The sequence below is a fragment of the Sceloporus occidentalis genome, unplaced genomic scaffold, assembly GCF_023333645.1.
Source record: "Sceloporus occidentalis isolate IW3139 unplaced genomic scaffold, rSceOcc1.0.p SCAF_3, whole genome shotgun sequence".
Classification (NCBI taxonomy): domain Eukaryota; kingdom Metazoa; phylum Chordata; class Lepidosauria; order Squamata; family Phrynosomatidae; genus Sceloporus; species Sceloporus occidentalis.
Genome location: NW_028316983.1, coordinates 190886108 through 190903855, shown reverse-complemented (window position 1 = coordinate 190903855; position 17748 = coordinate 190886108). Strand labels below are relative to the sequence as shown.

Here is a 17748-nt window from a genome sequence, read left to right as displayed (position 1 = left end):
GGGAGAGCAGTGTTGACGATGGCTGCTCTGCAGGGCTTGGGCTGTGGCGTCTGTGTGTGTGTCTTTGTGTGTGTGTGTGTTGTGCGTGTGTGTTGCAGCTGCTTGTCCCCTTGGGCTGGGAATAGCTCTGGCTTTGCCTCTCGGCGGCGGACTCTTGTGTGGGTTTTGCTCGCCCTGCCGGCTTCCTCCGCTCCTTCTCTCTCTCTCTCTCTCTCTGCTCCTGCCTGCCTGCCTTCCCTTCCCTTCCTTCCTTCCTTCCTTCCTTCTTCAGCTGCTCAGCGCCGGAGCGGAGCGGAGAGGGCTGCCTCCTTTTCCGGAGGGGCAGGAGCCTCCCCCACGGTGCCGGCCCTCAGGGCCCCAGGCGGAGGAGGAGGAGGAGGAGGGCAGCCCCGCTCGCCCCTTCCCTCCATGCCTTCGCCGTGAAGCCCCTCCAGGAGCGCCTGCCTCCGCCCGACCGGTAACATTGGAGCCCCCGTCAACTCCCGCTTGCCTTTAAAGATGGGGGGGGGGGGGGATGAAGGTTGGTTGGGGACCAGGAGGAGAAGGAGGGAAGAAGGAAGGAAGGGGTCCTTCGGAGGTGCTGCTAGCCAGGATCCGACAAGTTTACTCCCCTCTCGCCTCTGCCGGCCTCCAACTCCGGGGAAGGAAGGAAGGAAGGAAGGGGGAAGAAGGGATGCTGGTGCTGAGCCTCTCGCTGCCTTTGCCTTCTTGTTTCCGCACTTGGCTGCCAGGATCCCGAAGGGAGGAGCCGCCTGGCAAGGAAAAGCCGCCCGTCGCCTCTCTCTCTCTCTCTTCCTCCCCCTTCAGCCGCCGCCTGATCCCTTCCCAGTGGATCTCTCCCTGATCCCTTCCCTGGTGGATCTCACCTGTCTGAGGCTCTTCTGACAGCTGAGTCCCAGCCCGGGCTCCCCATCCCTTCCCTCCTCCTCGCTCCCCCCCTCCATCCCTTTGGCCATGGGCGCCTGGGGGCTGCTGCCGGGCGGCTCTCCGGGCATCACTTAAGGAGGGCGCTGTCTCTCTGGGGTAAGTGGACCCGCTCCTTCCCCGGTGCGCGGAGGGGACTGTCTTGAGAAAGATTCCTTTCCAGACTAGCTCTTCGCTGAATCCCTTTCTGGGAGAAAGGCAGGAGACAAATCCCTCCATGAATAGATAGCTGGACTAGACTCTGGGAAGACCCGACTTGGCGACTCCCTCCCGGCTCGGCCAGGGAGCCCACTTGTGGGGCGCCTCGGGCAAGTCACACTCTCTCAGCCTCAGGGGAAGCCCATGGCCATCAGGAACCAGTCCCAGGAGGATAGCTTCGCCTTAGGGGCTGCCATAACAATTACTTGAAGGTACGCAACCAGAATATTATTCCTATTAAGCCAGCATTCGACATTTTGCTTGTGTGTGTGTGTGTGTGTGGAGGGGGTGTTGTTGGACGGGGCAAAGGGAGACTTTCTCTTCAGGGGCTGCGCTTCTCCCTCCAGTCCTCCTTTCCTTTCCTTTCCCTCTCCTACTCCCACCACACTCCCTCACCCACCCACACCCCCCTCCCGCCCCGATGCCACTGGGGGAGGGAGGCAGGCAGGCCTCGGCGCGGCGGCGTCCCCTTTAAGAGGAGCGCCGGGCTTTGCCTCCCGGTAGCTGAAGGTCATTAAACGCACACACACAAAAGCTCTCCAGCGCTGCGGTCCAATATAGGCGCATGCGCCCTGCCCGAGGACTGGCAGGGAGACGGCAATATGGCGAGAATGCCTGGCAGCGGCAGCGGAGGAGACTGGAGCAGCGGAGCAGCGGGAGCAGGAGCAGGAGGAAGAAGAGGCGCAGGTGGCGAGAACAAAGCCGGGGAGCGTCCGCCGGGGCGAGGAGGGGGCCTCCACTATTGTAGCGCCGGGGAGGAGGAGGACGGGGAGGACGAGGAGGAGATCCAGGAGGTCCAGATAACGGGGGAGGAGGAAGTGGAAGAAGAGGAGGAGGAGGAAGAGGAGGGCGATGGAGGGATCCTGCTCTTGGACGAGGAAGAGGAGGAGGAGGAGGAGGAGGAGGAAGAAAGGGAGATGGTGATGCTGGGCCTGGCTTGGGACGGCGAGGAGGAGGAGGAGGAGGAGGAGGCGGGCCATAGGATCCGTATGGACCAGGGCCCTCTCCGGGCCCGCCTTGGAGGGCTCCGCCGCGGCGGCGGCGTCCTCGTCGGGGCTCCCCCTGCGGTCCTTGCCCCCTCCGCTCCGGGCCTCCCTGACCCCGACCTCCCCGCTGCTGGCGAGGCCCCTTCTGCGCCCGGCAAGGCGGCCCTGGCAGAGGAGTGGGACCCGGAGCTGCTCCTCTCGCCGCCTCCTCCTCCTCCTCCTCCTCGCCCGGAGCGCTCGCGGCTGAGCGAGAACACGCGGCTGGCCACCCGGTACGCGGTGCGGATCTTCCGGGAGTACCTGAGCGAGAAGGCGCAGAGCCCGGACTTCGAGCGGCTGGACAAGGGGGCGCTGTGCCGGGTGCTGCGCTCCTTCTACGCCGAGGCGCGCTCCAAGAGCGGGCAGCTCTACTCCAAGTCCTCGCTGATCAGCATCCGCAGCTCCCTCAACCGCTACCTCAACGAGCCGCCCTACTGCCGCACGCTGGACCTCACCAAGGACCCCGAGCTCCGCGCCGCCAACCTGACGCTGGCCGCCGTCATCCGCAAGCTGGAGGAGCAGGGCGCCGGGCCCGTGGTCCAGAAGCAGGCCATCGCCCGCGCCGACCTCCGCAAGCTCTACACCTGCAGCGACGGCGTGCTCAGCCCCCGCAGCCCCTTCGGCCTCCTCAACAAGGTCTGGTTCGAGACCTGCATGTACTTCTGCACCCGCGGCAGGGAGAACCAGCGCGAGCTGGAGGAGGGCTCCTTCGGGCTGGCCGCCGACGAGGACGGGCGCCGCTTCGTCTACTTCAAGGCCCTGGGCCCCTACCACAAGTCCCGCTCCAGCTCCAGCTCCTCCTCCTCGGCCTGGGGCAAGCGGAGGGGCGCCGAGGGCCACCGGGACGGCGCGGACGAGGAGAGCCTGCCGCGGATGTACGAGACCGGCACCGAGTTCTGCCCCTACGCCTCCTTCGTCAAGTACCTCTCCAAGCGCAACCCGCTCTGCAAGGCCTTCTTCCAGCGGCCCCGCGACCACTGCAGCGAGGGCGACCTGACCTGGTACGAGAACAAGGCCATCGGGAAGAACCTGCTGGGCACCCGCATGCAGATGCTCTCCAAGGCCGCCAAGCTCTCCAAGACCTACACCAACCACTGCATCGGCGCCGTCTCCGTCGCCACCCTCAACAGCATCGCCGGCATCGGCTCCCGGCTGCCCCCCGAGGCCCTCAACGGCCGGCCCCGCCTGATGGACCCCGGCAGCCCCCCCAAGCCCCGGGCCCAGGCCGCCAAGAGAGAGGCCTCCGCCGGAGCCCCCGCCTCCCCCAAAAGGCGCTGCCTGAGGCCGGCCCAGCCCCTCGAGGCCTCCTCCCTCAAGCACCACCCCGCCTCGCCTCGCCTCCTCCCCGAAGCCAACGGCCCCCGAGGCACCGGCTCGCCCGCTTCGGGCGCCTCGCCCGCCATCCTCCCCCCGTCCTTGGCCTCACAGGTAACCAAGCAAGAAGAAGCAGCCACGGCCAACAAGACCAACCAGCACAGCCCCGGCCTTTGCCCCTCCAGCCTCAGGCCCCGGGGCACTCGGCTCCCTCTCCCTCGGGCACCTTTTTTGAGACTCACTGTTGGCAGCAGGAGCCTTCCTAGGATGGAGCCTCCTTTGAGGCAAACTGCAAGAAAGAAGTTGGCACCAAGAGCTTTCAGAGAGTTCAGTCCACTTCCTCAGATTCTGAGGAACATTTGAGACTCACTGCAAAAAAGAAGTTGGCAGCAGGAGCTCTCATGGCGTTCAGTCTACTTCCTCAGATGCATTTGGTGAGGAAGTAGACTGAAGTCTAGGAAAGCTCCTGCGGCCAACTTCTTTCTTGCAGCAGAGTCACAAATTCCTCAGGGAGCAGGGCAGCTCTTTCCCAGGGAGCACTGAGAAAGTGGGGCCAGTCTGCATTGAGGATCCTGCCATGGCTGCTAGAAACCTAAGAGGGAGGTGGACTCCCCAGACGTTTGCCTCAAGAGGGCAGAGGACCTCCCTTCACCCAATGGAGCCAAAAGTCCTCAGAAGCACTATAAGTCTCAAAGGTGCCTCAGAGTATGAGGAAGGAGACTGAAGTCTAGGAAAGCTCCTGATGCCAACTTCTTTGTTGCAGTGAGTCTCAAAGGTGCCTCAGAATCTGAGGAAGGAGATTTCAGTCTACGAAGGCTCCTGCTGCCAACTTCTTTCTGTCAGTTAATCTCAAAGGTGCACCAAGATCTCTCGACATAACTTTTGCTCCAGGTTGTCTTTACTAGGTGCTGAAGGAGAGGTTTAGGAAGTCTCAGAGCAGAAAGGGTGACAAAGGTTGGCTGTGTGCACAGGGCTCTTGTAGCACCCTTAAAACTAAGAGAAAGAAAAAAGCTGGTAGCGTGAGCTTTCATATAGATCTGAGCCTGCTTCATTGAGTCCCCAGTGTAAGCATCCAGCTGAGGAAGTAGGCTCAAGCCTAGGAAAGCTCATGCTACCAACTTCTGTCATTCAGTTAGTCTCAAAGGTGGGACAAGATCCTGATTTTCCACAGCTATGCCTTTGAAAAGTTTTCTGTGGCTCACTAGATGCCATGAGAGTCACAGCAGTTGGAGCTCCTTTCAGAACATGAGGCAGAATGTTTCAGGAGGCGCTGATATATCTTGCGCAAATGTCCCTGTCCTGCAGGCATTTAGGATCCCTTAATTGCATGCAAACTCATCCCTGAAGGAAACAGGTCAGCTCCACATCAGCAGGGGATGACTTGACCTGGGAAGCCTTCAGGAGAGAAGATTTCACAGGTGCACTCCTCTTGCTTTGCTAAAACTGGGGTATCCTTTTGAACTGGTTTTAAATAATTCAGTGATGTGGGTCTTTTTTTCTATGATGCCATTGTGTGCAACTCTTTTGGGGTGCTTGCTGTGCTGCATGCTCTAAAATGTATCTGAGGCAACCATTTGATTCCAAGTCCTTGCAGTTGACTCTTAAACCTCTTCCTGATCTGGTCTTCTGTGTAAACAATGAATTCAGTCTTAAGCACTGAAAGAGATCCATTCTGCGGATGCAGGTATATATGACATGCCTGAGCAATTTCCAAAGTGGAAATACTAGTTTTGTACAAACTGACCCTTTCAGTGGAGTTTGCCAGCTAATCGGCCGCCTGAAGGCTAATTGAAGAAAGGGCCTTTTTGTGAAGGGCTGTATCAGCATCTGTCTTCTGTAGAAATGCATGTGACCTCCCTTCGCTGTTTGGAGTTTGGGGCCACTTGAGTAGAGAGTACTGTACTTTGGTCTCCTGCAGTGTATATCTTCTGGCAGCCAGTGGCTAGAGATCTGCTGATGTGTAGATAATGTTTTTATTCTGGCTTGTTGATGAAAGGAATTACCTCTTAAGTATGGATCTCCCCCCCCCCCCCATTATAAATTTACTTCATTTGCGAAGTTGAAATCACCTTTTATAGCTGTGTTGGTCTACTGCTATGTGTAAGCGAGACACCAATTGACAATTCATCTTAAATATATTTGATTGCAAATATAGTTCCCTGCCTTTTGTTGCTACAATAAGAGTGTTGATTCTTTTCTGGTAACTTTTGCCACATACCTTCACACATACCTTTTCCCCAATAATATATTATTATATCCCCTGAACTCTTATGTTGTATGCTTTCCTAAAGTGGACTTAGTTTTTGTAACGGTTTTAAATGCTAATGACTTGTACAGCAGGCGTTTTAGATAAAAGGAAGAGCCAGACTGCTAAGGAAACTGTATATGCAGCAGAGAGAATAAAGACATCTGTTGTTTCTGGGTTGATTTTTTCCCCATTAAGAAATGAGCATTCATTGAGATTGGGAGACGTTAAAGGAAGTTTAATATTAACCTCATACTGTTTTATAGTTGTTTTGCCCTTGATTAGGAAAATTTAACTAGTTGCTAATTTCTAAATGGGGGCTGGGAAGAAATCATACTTCCTTACCTTTTGTTCTTTCTTTCTTTCTTTCTTTCTTTCTTCACAAACTATTTTATGTAGGTCAAGACTATTCATTATTTAATACATAATCATTTTTTCTCAGTAATGGTAAAAAAATCCATCCATTTTCTTTGTAGACAGTTCTGTAGTGAGAATAAAAAAAGATATATTAAACTACAGAAAAATGTTGTTACACACTTTCCCTACTCTTTTAATGCACAAATAGCCACAATAAAGCAAAGTGTTTAAAGAAATGAATAACTACTCGGTTTAATATCCTTGAAGTATTGCTGTGGGCTATCATCTTGTAGATGATCATTAATCTAGAGGAAATTACTTGGCCCACAATGGTTATTGCTTCATTATAAACATAGACTTTCTAGGTTGCTACTGGGCTGTCTTCATCAAGCGTCATGCCACTAAATGGCATGGCTGACAAATATTTCTGCTTTCCTGATAGGTTCAAGGGCTTGAAGGTCATAGAATGATAGTTTTATTGATTAATGGTATTATAAAGCAATACATGCTGCCAGTTGCATTTGTCTAAAAATAAAGGATGCACTCTAGGTTTAGGTTGAGACAAAGGGTAGACTATTGATCTCACCTCTACATTCAGGGAAGACAGTACTTCACTCCGTTACTTCTTACATTTATTTATGCAGTTTCATATAATATTGGCATTAGGAGTAGGCTATGCAGTGAAATAGGTTCTTTTGATCAGTGACCTTATATGGTGATTTCACATTCATCACGACCCCAGATTTCTCTGCATACAAGAATTACCTCTCTCCTGTGAATGGAAATACACCATGCATGGATTCCAAGTTGCTCTCAAAGTGTATTTTCCTGTTCATCAGATAAAATCTGTTTATCTGCTAATAATCCTTCCTTCCAGCCTTTATTCCAAGCAGATCAAAACTGTGTACTTGAGTTCACAAGAAGTTTGTATGCAGTCTCAGAGGTGCTTAGTTTTTGTGCTTAAACTACACACTGAGAACATTCTTTGAGAATAGGAAAGCCCAAGTGTGTGTTTTTGTGTATCGGTGCATATTGAAGCCACTGGACCCTAGGTATACATTAGCGCATAAGTAAAGATGGGTCCACATTTTCTGTGACAAAACATAATGCCGTGTATTCCAGTGTTGCAATGGCCTGTTGTACGTGTTATCCACAGCTAGATGCAGGAAACACTGATGTGTAGCAACACTATATATTCAGAAATGACATTTTCCACATAAAATGTGGTGCCTAGTGCAAACACACTTTTGTGTTTTAAGAATTGGGGTGCAGCTGTACAGAGTTAGAGATATAAATACTGAGTTCAATAACTACCAAATGAACACCTGCTGGAATTTCAAGAAAGTTGTCACCTGCATTTTTGTAATTGTTACTTCATCCACCATTTTTCTTTCAGTCTTAAGATATCTTTTAGTATGCTAGGTACAGAAACCCTGTAGGAGGCAGCAGGGAAGACATATTTAATGCTCCTTTGATCCAGTTCTTGCTCTGGGTAGTAGACACAAGAGGCATTATAGTGTTTTAATCATATGTGATTGAGCCTGTATGACCTTGAGTTCTTTGGTCCTTAATGCTTCTGAAGAGCAACAGTATTGGCAGCAATACTGCAGGAGGTATAGTTCAGGCTCATGAAAGATGTTTTATAATATGGCTGTTTGCTTCTTAAAATGTTCAAAATCCAACAGTGTGGTACAGTAGCTATCAAGACTTACATACTCATTACTTTTAAAATTTGGTTAACAAAATCTGGAAATGGTATAAGGCAGTGCTTCTCAGGCTATCTGATGTGGGGACTGGTTGCTGGTTTCCCCCCTATATGTCAGGGACTGGACCTAAATTTATTTATTCATTTCCATGAAACTTCCAAGGAAACCTCAGGGACTGGCACTGGTCCACAGTCAATGCCTTGAGTAGCTCTGATCTAAGGAATCAGATTGTTTTCTGTGAGAGCTTTAATGGCAGCATGAGACACAGAATTATACTGTAGCTTTATTTATTTATTTATATTATTTATATACCCAACTCCTCAGCTGCAAAGGCTCTCAGAGCAGTTTAGGACTACTAATTTGCTATTTTGATGTGGGGTTTTTGGTACATATTTTTTGCTTTTGGAAACATTCTGTTGTCACTTTTGCTACATAGGTACCAGTACATGCTGCATATGCATCAGAAAGGCAGCTGTTTGACTGCAGTTAACATAACTTGCTGTTTATGCTCTTGCAACTGAAGAAGTAGCATAAAGCTACATGTTGAAATGCCATAGAGCAAGACCAGTCCTAATCACTCTGGTGTCTGCATGTCAGGAAGAAAAATAAGCATGGCTGAGTCCACAAACATCTTCAGGTTAATTATTTAACTTTATTTGACCAGCACTATGAAGCAGGAGCTTACCAAAGACAAGTCCATTACATCAGATGAAGCCATCGCAGACAATAAACAAACAGTGGATAAGAGCCAAATTCAGTTACACTTGGAGTAAATCCATTGAAATCAGTAGGACGTAAGATCCCACTAACTTAAGTCTCATTGATTTAATTGCATCTGCTTGAAATGCTAGGTGACAGAATCTGGATGCAACCCATTCAGTGTAATTGTTTGAAATACTATATAAATGCCAGTTTGGTGGTCTACATAATGGTGTTATGATCTGTTAGATTAATTGGTAAATTCAGATGATTTGGATGTAAATGGGCATATTCTAACAATTGCATAAGCCCACAGTAGCCACTTGGAAAAGGCCAGACTGTGCTGACATCCAATGTGTGAGTCCATAGCAAAATAGTTATCTACATCTGACATCATTCAGTTTTAGGATGGTACTCAGTAGCATGGCAAGTCAGCTGTATCCCACAGCTGTCAGATGCCAGTGCCTCTTCTACTGCAAGCTGAGACTTGGAATTGGTTTTTCTGTGGTGATCACAAATGGTGATAGTTATGAGAATAGGCTATAATGTAAAAATAATTTATCATTTGTATCCTACTTGTTCTACTGAAGTTAGTCAAAATGGGGCATATCCTAATCATAAAATAAATACTGATTTGGAATGTGGTGGAACCTCATGCATTGGATGTTTTTAAACAGGTTCAATGGCCATCTGTTGGGAGGGCTTTGATTGCATGGCCCTTGTGGTCTCCTCCTACTCAGTGATTCTAATAAAATAAGTAGATGTTTAATTGGCAATTTTATAATCATTAACAATAAATAGTGTAATCTACCCTTGAAAACAATAAAAGCTTAGCAACAATAAGGTAAAAAATCATACATGTTAGACCAGGCAAGAATATAACAGTGTTACATGTTAAAAGCCTGTTGCATAACAGTGCCTTAAATTTCTGGCAAAAGAGGCACAGCAAGGAAGCCTGGTGAATTCTAATTGTGGGAACAAACCAGGATTGTAGCATCACCACAGGAAAGACCCTGCCCTCTGTGCTAGTTTGTTAAAATCTTCTGAAATTATGCAGAAAGTAAAGCCTCTGACACTGTAATTTCTGGGCAGTTTTGTCTGAGAGCAAATTGTCCCTAAGGGAACCTAAGCCATTGGTGGCTTTCAGACTGGAACCAGCATTTTCAGTTCAGACACAAAGCGTGTAAGAAGGCAATGAAACTGAAGTAAAATTGGAGGTATATGTTCTGACCTTAGAACAAGGGCGGGCCACTTCTGGGAGTCTGGAGTTTTGCCTTCTGTATAATCTGAGTTGCCAGGAGTCATTTTTGCTCCCCCCTTGCAAAACTTCAAAACTGTCCCATAAGTGGCAGAGTTTGCTCTCTGTATACACTTCCCCACCAGACCTTCTTGTAGCCAGAAAAGCCCCCTTTTTAGAAAGAGAGTTGAGTAGAACAACAGATAGATTTAGGGTCTGGGGCATAGGAAGTCAGAAGCAATCTTGGGAGCCCAAGGGGGGGCCACACATAGCTCAGTGGGGCATACTTTTGCCCACCCCTATATTAGAACAGTAGGAAAAACTCTGGGTACATATTTGAGGCCAATTAAAATTTACAGAATACAAGGGGATCTTGTAGCACCTTTTAGACCAACTATATGAAAGAAGTTGTAGCACAAGCTTTCGTAGACTTGGTCTACTTCCTCAATTGCATGCAGATCACTTTGCATATTGATATTCCAGACTAACATGGCTATGTCTCTGACTAATGCTTCCAGAGTATCTTTAAACCAGCCCAGTGTGGAGGCAATAGTTTAATCACTTCTGGATGTAAATGAAGCACAGATGTTGCTAATTCATTACCATTGTACCTATAAAAGTGTCAACCTTTCTGGTCCTGTACTGGCAAAACCATCTTGGAGGATTCCTTTCCTATGAAAAACCTATGAAATTTATGGGGTCACCATAAATTGACAGGCGGCTTGAAAGCACATGCACATACACACATATACATATATAATGGACAATAATGTAGCACAACAAATGTGCATCAGGAGCAATGGCTACCATTACATTAGACAATGCATATTTGCACACACCTCTTTGAATGTCAGTGCGCAAGCACATGCGGAAGTCCACTTCTGCTGTAATCAACTGTATATGGCTGTTATGATTTATCTATAGAAAATGCCCTGCATGCATAGCACAATTTATGCCTGCCTGTGTCACTAGCGTAATTTGCCTGTCTAACCCAACGTGTCATGCCTTATTGAAAACACCTCTCCTGGGTATTGAATTGTGGTCTTTTTTACCACTTGCAGTCTGCTTGCTTTCTTTTCTATTTTTAAACTGGAGATCCCAGTGATTCAATGTGAAATCTTTGGCATGCACAACATTCGCTTTATACTATTGAGCTGTAATCCCTCTCCTTCATTCTAGAGTTCTTGCTTAAGAGCATGCCGGTCTCCACGATTACTTGGGCAATATAAAGTGCAGTATAGAAGTATGCAAAATTTTGTGGTTGTGGTTGTTAACCACCCTCGAATAGATCTTAACTCATGGCGACCCTGTAGATGAGACAACTCCAGGACTCCCATGTCATTAAGGGTGTTCCATAGCCTTTCATGGCCTATGTAGTCTATGGGGCAAAGCACACTGGCAGCTTGGAGCGGCTCCTGATGGCAAGGAGTGGCTTTTCACTACTCCTTTTCTGGCCAGCCTCACGCCGCCTTTGGTGGCAGTGGAGTGGCTTCCGACTCATCCAGGGTGTGTGTGTGTCATCCACACCACATCTCTGAAAGGTCCGGAAGTTGCGTTTTTTGGGTTGTGTGTTTTGGGCCTATGGTTTTGCTGTAGTTCATAAAACACATGCTGATTTTCTTTTGGTGCACCCATTATCCACTGTATGTTTGTAATGTGGTCTCTAGTGCTTGTTCCTTTCCTGAACCCTGCTTGAACCTCTCGGATTTCTCTCTCCATGTATGGTTGGAGTCTATGTTGCAGAATTTAGAGCATAATTTTGCCTGCATGAGAGATTAGATGTATGGTCCTATCATTGTTGCAATCTTTTGTGTCTCCTTTTTTTTGTGGATGGGGATGTATATTGATCATTTCCAATCTGTTGGCCGTTCTTTTGTTTTCCATATCTGTTGACATATGTTGGTTAGCACTGGTGTTGATTCTGTCAGAGTGGCATGAAGCAGTTTGATTGGAATATTACAAAATACCATTCTTCATTAGATCTTTCACCTCTCTGATACTTCAGCCAGTTCCTTTGCAAGTGATCCTGTTAGTATAATTCCAAGTATTACTCACAACTAGACAAGACATATTGAGTCAATGGAGTTTTACATAATCTTTGGGTTATCAAGTTCTCACTGATTCATTGGATCAGCTAGAGTCGGGACTGACAAATGGATTTAGAATGTAATACATCCAGCATGTTAGGTCTGAAGTTGAGTAATCTTAGATTTGGAGCTGGATTTTTAAGGTGGTTTCAGTTTTTAAAAACAGAGGCAAGGGAGGATTGATATTTTATGTGCCCAGTTTTCATGGATGCCACCAAGATTGGAAAGAAATGATTACAGGAGTGAGGAAGTGGCACTGTGCAAATCTTTTCCCCCTCATATAGTTAAATAATTCACTACTGTAGTATATGAACATCAAAGCCCTAATGCACAAACTAGAATCACAGGTGCCTGAAAGCATTTTCCTTATTAAATGAAGCTTCTATGGCTGTGAAAAAAGCCTCTCTTTTGCTCCGTGTTCTCCTTGCAGAGACCCAGAGATCAGAAAATGCTCAGTTTTAATTGGTGAACCTCTATGACAGTGAGCTGCCTTATTTTATGTATAGTCTGGAAATAAATGAGTGGTTAAACCCTTTGAAATAGTCCACTGCTGCAAAAGCCATGGGCTGTAATTAAATTGAGTGTGGGGTTGTATTGTCTGCTGCCTTTAGCTATAAACTTGATAATAGACCCTAGTACACCAACTATTGTGTTAGAAGTTGGAACCTAATTAGTTGTGTTGTAGATTTTTCAGCCACTTTGGAAGACCTGTCTCTCCCCCCACTCCCTTGCTGCCTTTCTTTTGCCTTTTTGTTGCATCAGGAGCATGTGCATCCTTTCCTCTTCAAAAGAAGAAAGCAGTGAAGGTGGCTCTGAAATATCAGTGTGCCAGTTACTGCTTAATGGGCCATATGTTGTGAATTCAGTGGAGGTGATTTCAGTACAATTTGGATTCAGTATCATTTTCAGAAAACTGTAGAAGTATATGCCTAAGGAAAGCCTGTTATAAGCCCTGATGTTTGGACACTAATTTTGTAAAAGGAAATGATTCATTCTTTCTCATTCTTGTGTAGTACAACTGCAGTCTACTGAAAAGTTTTTAAACTAGCAAATACACTGGCAAAACAAAATTTTAAATCTGAACACCTTTGAAGCAAATATGATATTGGGGGGAAAATTACTTTGCTGGCACACCCTTCTACTGCAGCCAACACATCCCAATTCTGGAAGTTGAAATCTGACTTCCCACCACCATTAATATAAGGGAAATTCTTCATGGGCAAATTCAAGTCATGAGATGCTCCTGCTGATAAAAGGGAATTTGGGATTCCAAAGTCAATGTGTTTATTTGTGGGTTTGCACAATGGCAGTCCTTGCCAATAAATTGCCATGGGATGAACCGTTTTGAATCCCTATGTTGGGAGAAAGGGGAGATATCATCATCATCATCATGATCACAGCTAAACCAGTTTCTATATGGTAGCATAGTGCTAGGAGATACAGTCACAAAATCTCTCATATTCGGGAGATGTATCAAGGAGAATTATACTATGGATCAGCAAGCCAGAGACAGCAAAAGAGTAGTAACGTTATTTCCATGAAATACATGGATCATTGCAATAGAATCAGTTTCCCTGACATCACTGGCATTTCCACCTTATTAAGCATATCACTAGACAAGTGGCTGTCTGTATTTACCATCTGGGGTGATTGTGACTCAGGTTTTCTTTGACCCCCTAATATTTGACCTGAGACCAACATTTTCCAGAACTATTGCCCAAGCAGTTCATAAAACTGCCAAATTATGGCTGGGGTTTTATATTATCACTGTCTGTACTGCTAGGGATCAGGTTTGATTGCTAGTGGTATTACTGGCCTAATTGTCTTACCCAGGATTCCCTTTTACTGATCAGGCTTTTGGTTCTGGTTAACACTTTATTAAGCAACAGTGGCAGTTGCTGGGAACTATGTATAATGCAGAAAGCAATGACTTTCACTGTAGGTTTTTTAAAAGAATAAAAATTAACCTATACTACTATATATGATTAACCTTTTTATAATAATAGGTAATTTATTGGTATACCAGTTCTCTAGTACCCAGATTTCTTTGCATCTGTCTTTTCTGAGAAGCTTCTGGCTGTTAGTCCTTAATCAGTTAAAAACACCATTACCAATCACACTAATTAACATTAAGCTATGTATTGCAGAGAAGTATTTTGAAGAGCCACCACATCACATTGCATTTCATTATGCAAGTGTAAATAATATACTGTACATTTTTATTTATATTTACTGTTAGTAGTAAGTCACATAGACAACAGGGATTAATTGAGAGCTAAATTTGGATAGAGTGCATAATACTGTAAGAACAACAGCATAATGTTTAGGAGAGAGCTTGACTGACAATGGTATTCTCCTCCCCCCCCCACCCCCCCAGTTTTGGGCAGTTCCAGTTAACAACCTATCTGACCTGTATTGGGTTAAGAGAAGTCCCCAGACTGTTTTCAAGTCCTGCATTGTTGTAATCCAAATTTTTGAAAGGCTATCTCTCTCCAGGAAGAGTCGTAGCTGGTAAAACAGCCAGAGTTGAGGAAGTAGGCTCACATCCATGAAAGCTCATGCTGGCAACTTCTTTTTTTCGGTTAGTCTTAAAGGTGCTACAAGAACCCTTTGAATACTGAGTGATAAAAGGCACTCTGAGCCACTGTGGTGACATGCTTCTAGTGCTGGATTCAAAAGTTCCTCTCTGAATATGGGCCTAATCTGTTAGGGAATGCCTCACCCTTCAGACCAGGCCTAATATAACTTAATTGGGCAGATGAGTCTCCTCCAAAAATTATCTCCTGTCTAGAGAGGTGTTGTCTAGATGAAGTTTCACTTTAAGCTTTTCTTGTGGGGAAGTCTTCAATCCTTGAATACTTTGTTTTCTGCACTTTTTACAGAAGTACAATATTCCTGTTGGCTTGTGGTTACTGGAAGTGTACACAGTGTTCCAAGAGAATAGAATAGTGGCAATTCTGCCTTCAATTCTTTTCCTAAAGATTCTCAACATGGGCTATGCATTTTTATAGCAGCTAAACACTGGGTTGATATTTTCACTGAGGTTGCTGCCAGAAAGATAGCTAACATGGTGTAGTGCTCTGAGGGCTGGATTACAACTCTGGAGACCAGGGTTTGAATCTCCACTCAGCCATGGAAACCCACTAGGTGATTTTCCTCTCAGCCTTAGAGGAAGACACAGACAACCTCTCTCTAAACAAATCTTGCCAAGAAACCCCTGTGATAGATTTGCATTAGGGTCACCATAAACTAGAAATGACTGGAAGGCACACAACAACAACAACTGCACAAGTAGTTTCAGTCACTACTGCTCATCATCATATGCATAAAGAATATACTGATCCTGGTGTCTTGTTTTCTATTTTCTATTACTGAATGTATTTGCAGCTTCAGTGACTGTTCACCTAGTCTGAAAAGATTCATTTTGGAGCTCTCCTCAATTCTTTTTATTTTTACCATGCTGATTAATTTTGATGTCATTCATAACCCTAGTCTGTACACTGCCCTCTTTGTGAAACCATTCATGAACAAGTTAAAAAGTGCTTGTTCCAACAGATAACTTTATCTTTGAACCGTAGCTCCCATCATATTTCACTTTTGAGTATGCTGGCTAGGGCTGATGGAATTTTCAGTGCAGCAATGTCTGCAGAGTCACATTTTACCCACCCCTATTTTGTATGCTTGATTAACATAAAATTTAAAAGTCCATCCCTTGTCACAACTCTTTGCCTCAGTTGTTCATACTTCCTCTCTGAAATGACAGTTCAGGCAGCATATGTATTCTGCAGTGATCACAAATACAATTTGGCGTTGTTGTGAACATCATAAAATATCTGTTAGCCTATAGCAGAAGTTAGGGGGAGGGTTTTTTCACCCCTAAACCCTCCACATTAACATGACCAGAACTTTTTGTTTCATTTTCAGCCATTTTTAAATTTTATTTATTTGCTTGCTTATTTGTTTTCAAGATATATATGGCTCACTGACACTCTTCAGACATTTTCAAAGAATCATAGAGTTGGGAGAGACCCCAAGGGCCATCCAGTCATGCAGGAATACACATTCAAAGCACTCCCATCAGATGGCCATCCAGCCTCTGTTTAAAAACCTCTTAAGAAGGAGACTCTACCACTCTGTGAGGGAGTGAGTTCCACTGTTGAATAGCTCTTATTGTCAAGAAGTTCTTCCTAATGTTGAGGTGTAATCTCTTTTCCTGTAGCTTGAATCCATTGCTCTGTGTCCTGGTCTCTAATCAGCAGAAAACAAATGTGCTCCATCCTCAATATGATAGCCCTTCAAATATTTAAACAGGGCTATTGTGTTACCGCTTAAATTTCTGTTCTCCAGGCGAAACATCCCCAGCTCCCTAGGCTGCTCCTCATAGGGCATGGTTTCCAGACCCTTCACCATTTTGGTCACCCTCCTCTGGACAAACTCCAGCTTGTCAATATTCCTCTCAAATTGTGGTGCCCAGAACTAGACACAGTACTCCAGTTGAGATCTGATGAAAGCAGAGCAGAGTGTTACTATTATTTCCCTCAGTCTAGATACTACACTCCTATTGATGCAGCTTAGGATCATATTGACCTTTTTAGCTGCTGCACCACACTGTTGACTCATGTTCATCTTGTGATCCACTAATACTCCCAGATCCCTTTCGCACATACTGTTGTCAAGCCAAGTGACACCCATCCTATATCGAAAATAATTTCCTCCAATTTTTACTTTCTTTTGGTCTGAGGGTTTTTAGGGACCTCAGTGCAGGCTTTAGGGAATGCAAAATGAAATCCTGAAGGCTGTGCTTCCATCACCCCTTGTCCTATAGTGTAACATGGTGTATAGTAGTGTCCTTGATAATATCAGTTTGCCGCAGTCGTGTGTAATCTTATCTCTTCCTAAGATATGGGTGAGGATTTTGTCAGTTATTTTGCTGTGATGTCATACAAATGACACATGTGGATTTATTGGGGCAATTCACACTGCATTTTATTTCAGATTTTAACCCAGTTTAAAAGTGAGAAGTTCCCATTGGCACCGGTTTTTACACACCCAGATCAGGGTTTTGCACACCCGATCCGGGGCAAATCCCGTTCAGAGTGGGTTTTTCAAAAGCGAGTTTCCCCCATTTCTTTTTGGAAAATCCACTTCTTCCAGGGTGCTGGCAAATGTGAACTTGGCCTCAGTCATGATCGGGTCAAGTTCAGGGGAGGGATTCATGTCAGAGGGTTGGCAGTGGGCAGAACATGCCTCCTCTCTCACACCAGTCACTTTGCAAGTGGCTTTTTATATATATATATAAAATGTTGTGACAGATTATGTGAATGCTTGTGCTTTGAATGCTTGTGCTACATATGTTTCCCTTTAGTATGTGTGGATGCTTGTGCTACACTTCCCTCAACTCCCTCTTTAGCACTCCCCCCAGCTCCATCCCTTGGCATCCCTGGGTCAATGCGGATGTGATGATGGGGAGCCTCGCCAGGTGCTCCTAGGCTCTCCTTTGCTGCCGCCTCCTCCTCCTCCTCCCACCTCCTCCGGCTGAGAGAGTGTGACTTACCCACAGAGTGGGCGCTCCATTTCCATCTCCTCCTCCTCCTCCTCCTTCCCCTGCTGGGTCTCTTCCCTGGGCCTGGGGCCTCCTTGCTCTGGCCCCCACTTCAGCTCCAGAAGAAGAGAGGGAGGAGGGAGGGAGAGATATTAGGAAGGTCCTCCATAGGTAGGGTTGCCATAAGTCAGGACCTCCAAACCAGGGCAAATGTAGGGCAAATGTAGGACAACCTTTTCAAATGTAGGGCACATTTTATAAAAATGGAGGACATGCGGAAAAAATTGATGCTTTTTAAAAATGTTAATATAAATGCATGTTTCTTAGGCATGATCAAAATGGAGGACATTTGGGCATTATTCCTAGTCAGATGGCAGAAATGGACTTCCTTTTCTGCCCAAACCACCCCCCTCC

General features: G+C 46.2%; 1 protein-coding gene across 5 annotated transcripts in view; it reads left to right on the top strand.

The window, feature by feature from the left end:
- Positions 1 to 17748, top strand: part of KCTD1 (potassium channel tetramerization domain containing 1) — a 122957-nt gene that overhangs the window by 50647 nt on the left and 54562 nt on the right. The window contains exon 1 of one of the 5 annotated variants that reach the window (XM_089517217.1): positions 291 to 457. The exons of 1 other annotated variant lie outside the window; for it this stretch is intronic. Coding sequence is in view for 1 of the 4 variants with exons in the window: in XM_089517212.1 (XP_089373338.1) it covers positions 1725 to 3575 (1851 nt within the window). In the remaining 3 variants the exon portion in view is untranslated. Of the gene's footprint in view, positions 1 to 290; positions 458 to 693; positions 1024 to 1647; positions 3576 to 17748 lie in introns of those variants that run through there. 3 more of the 5 variants (XM_089517213.1, XM_089517216.1, XM_089517212.1) reach the window with 3 other exon arrangements.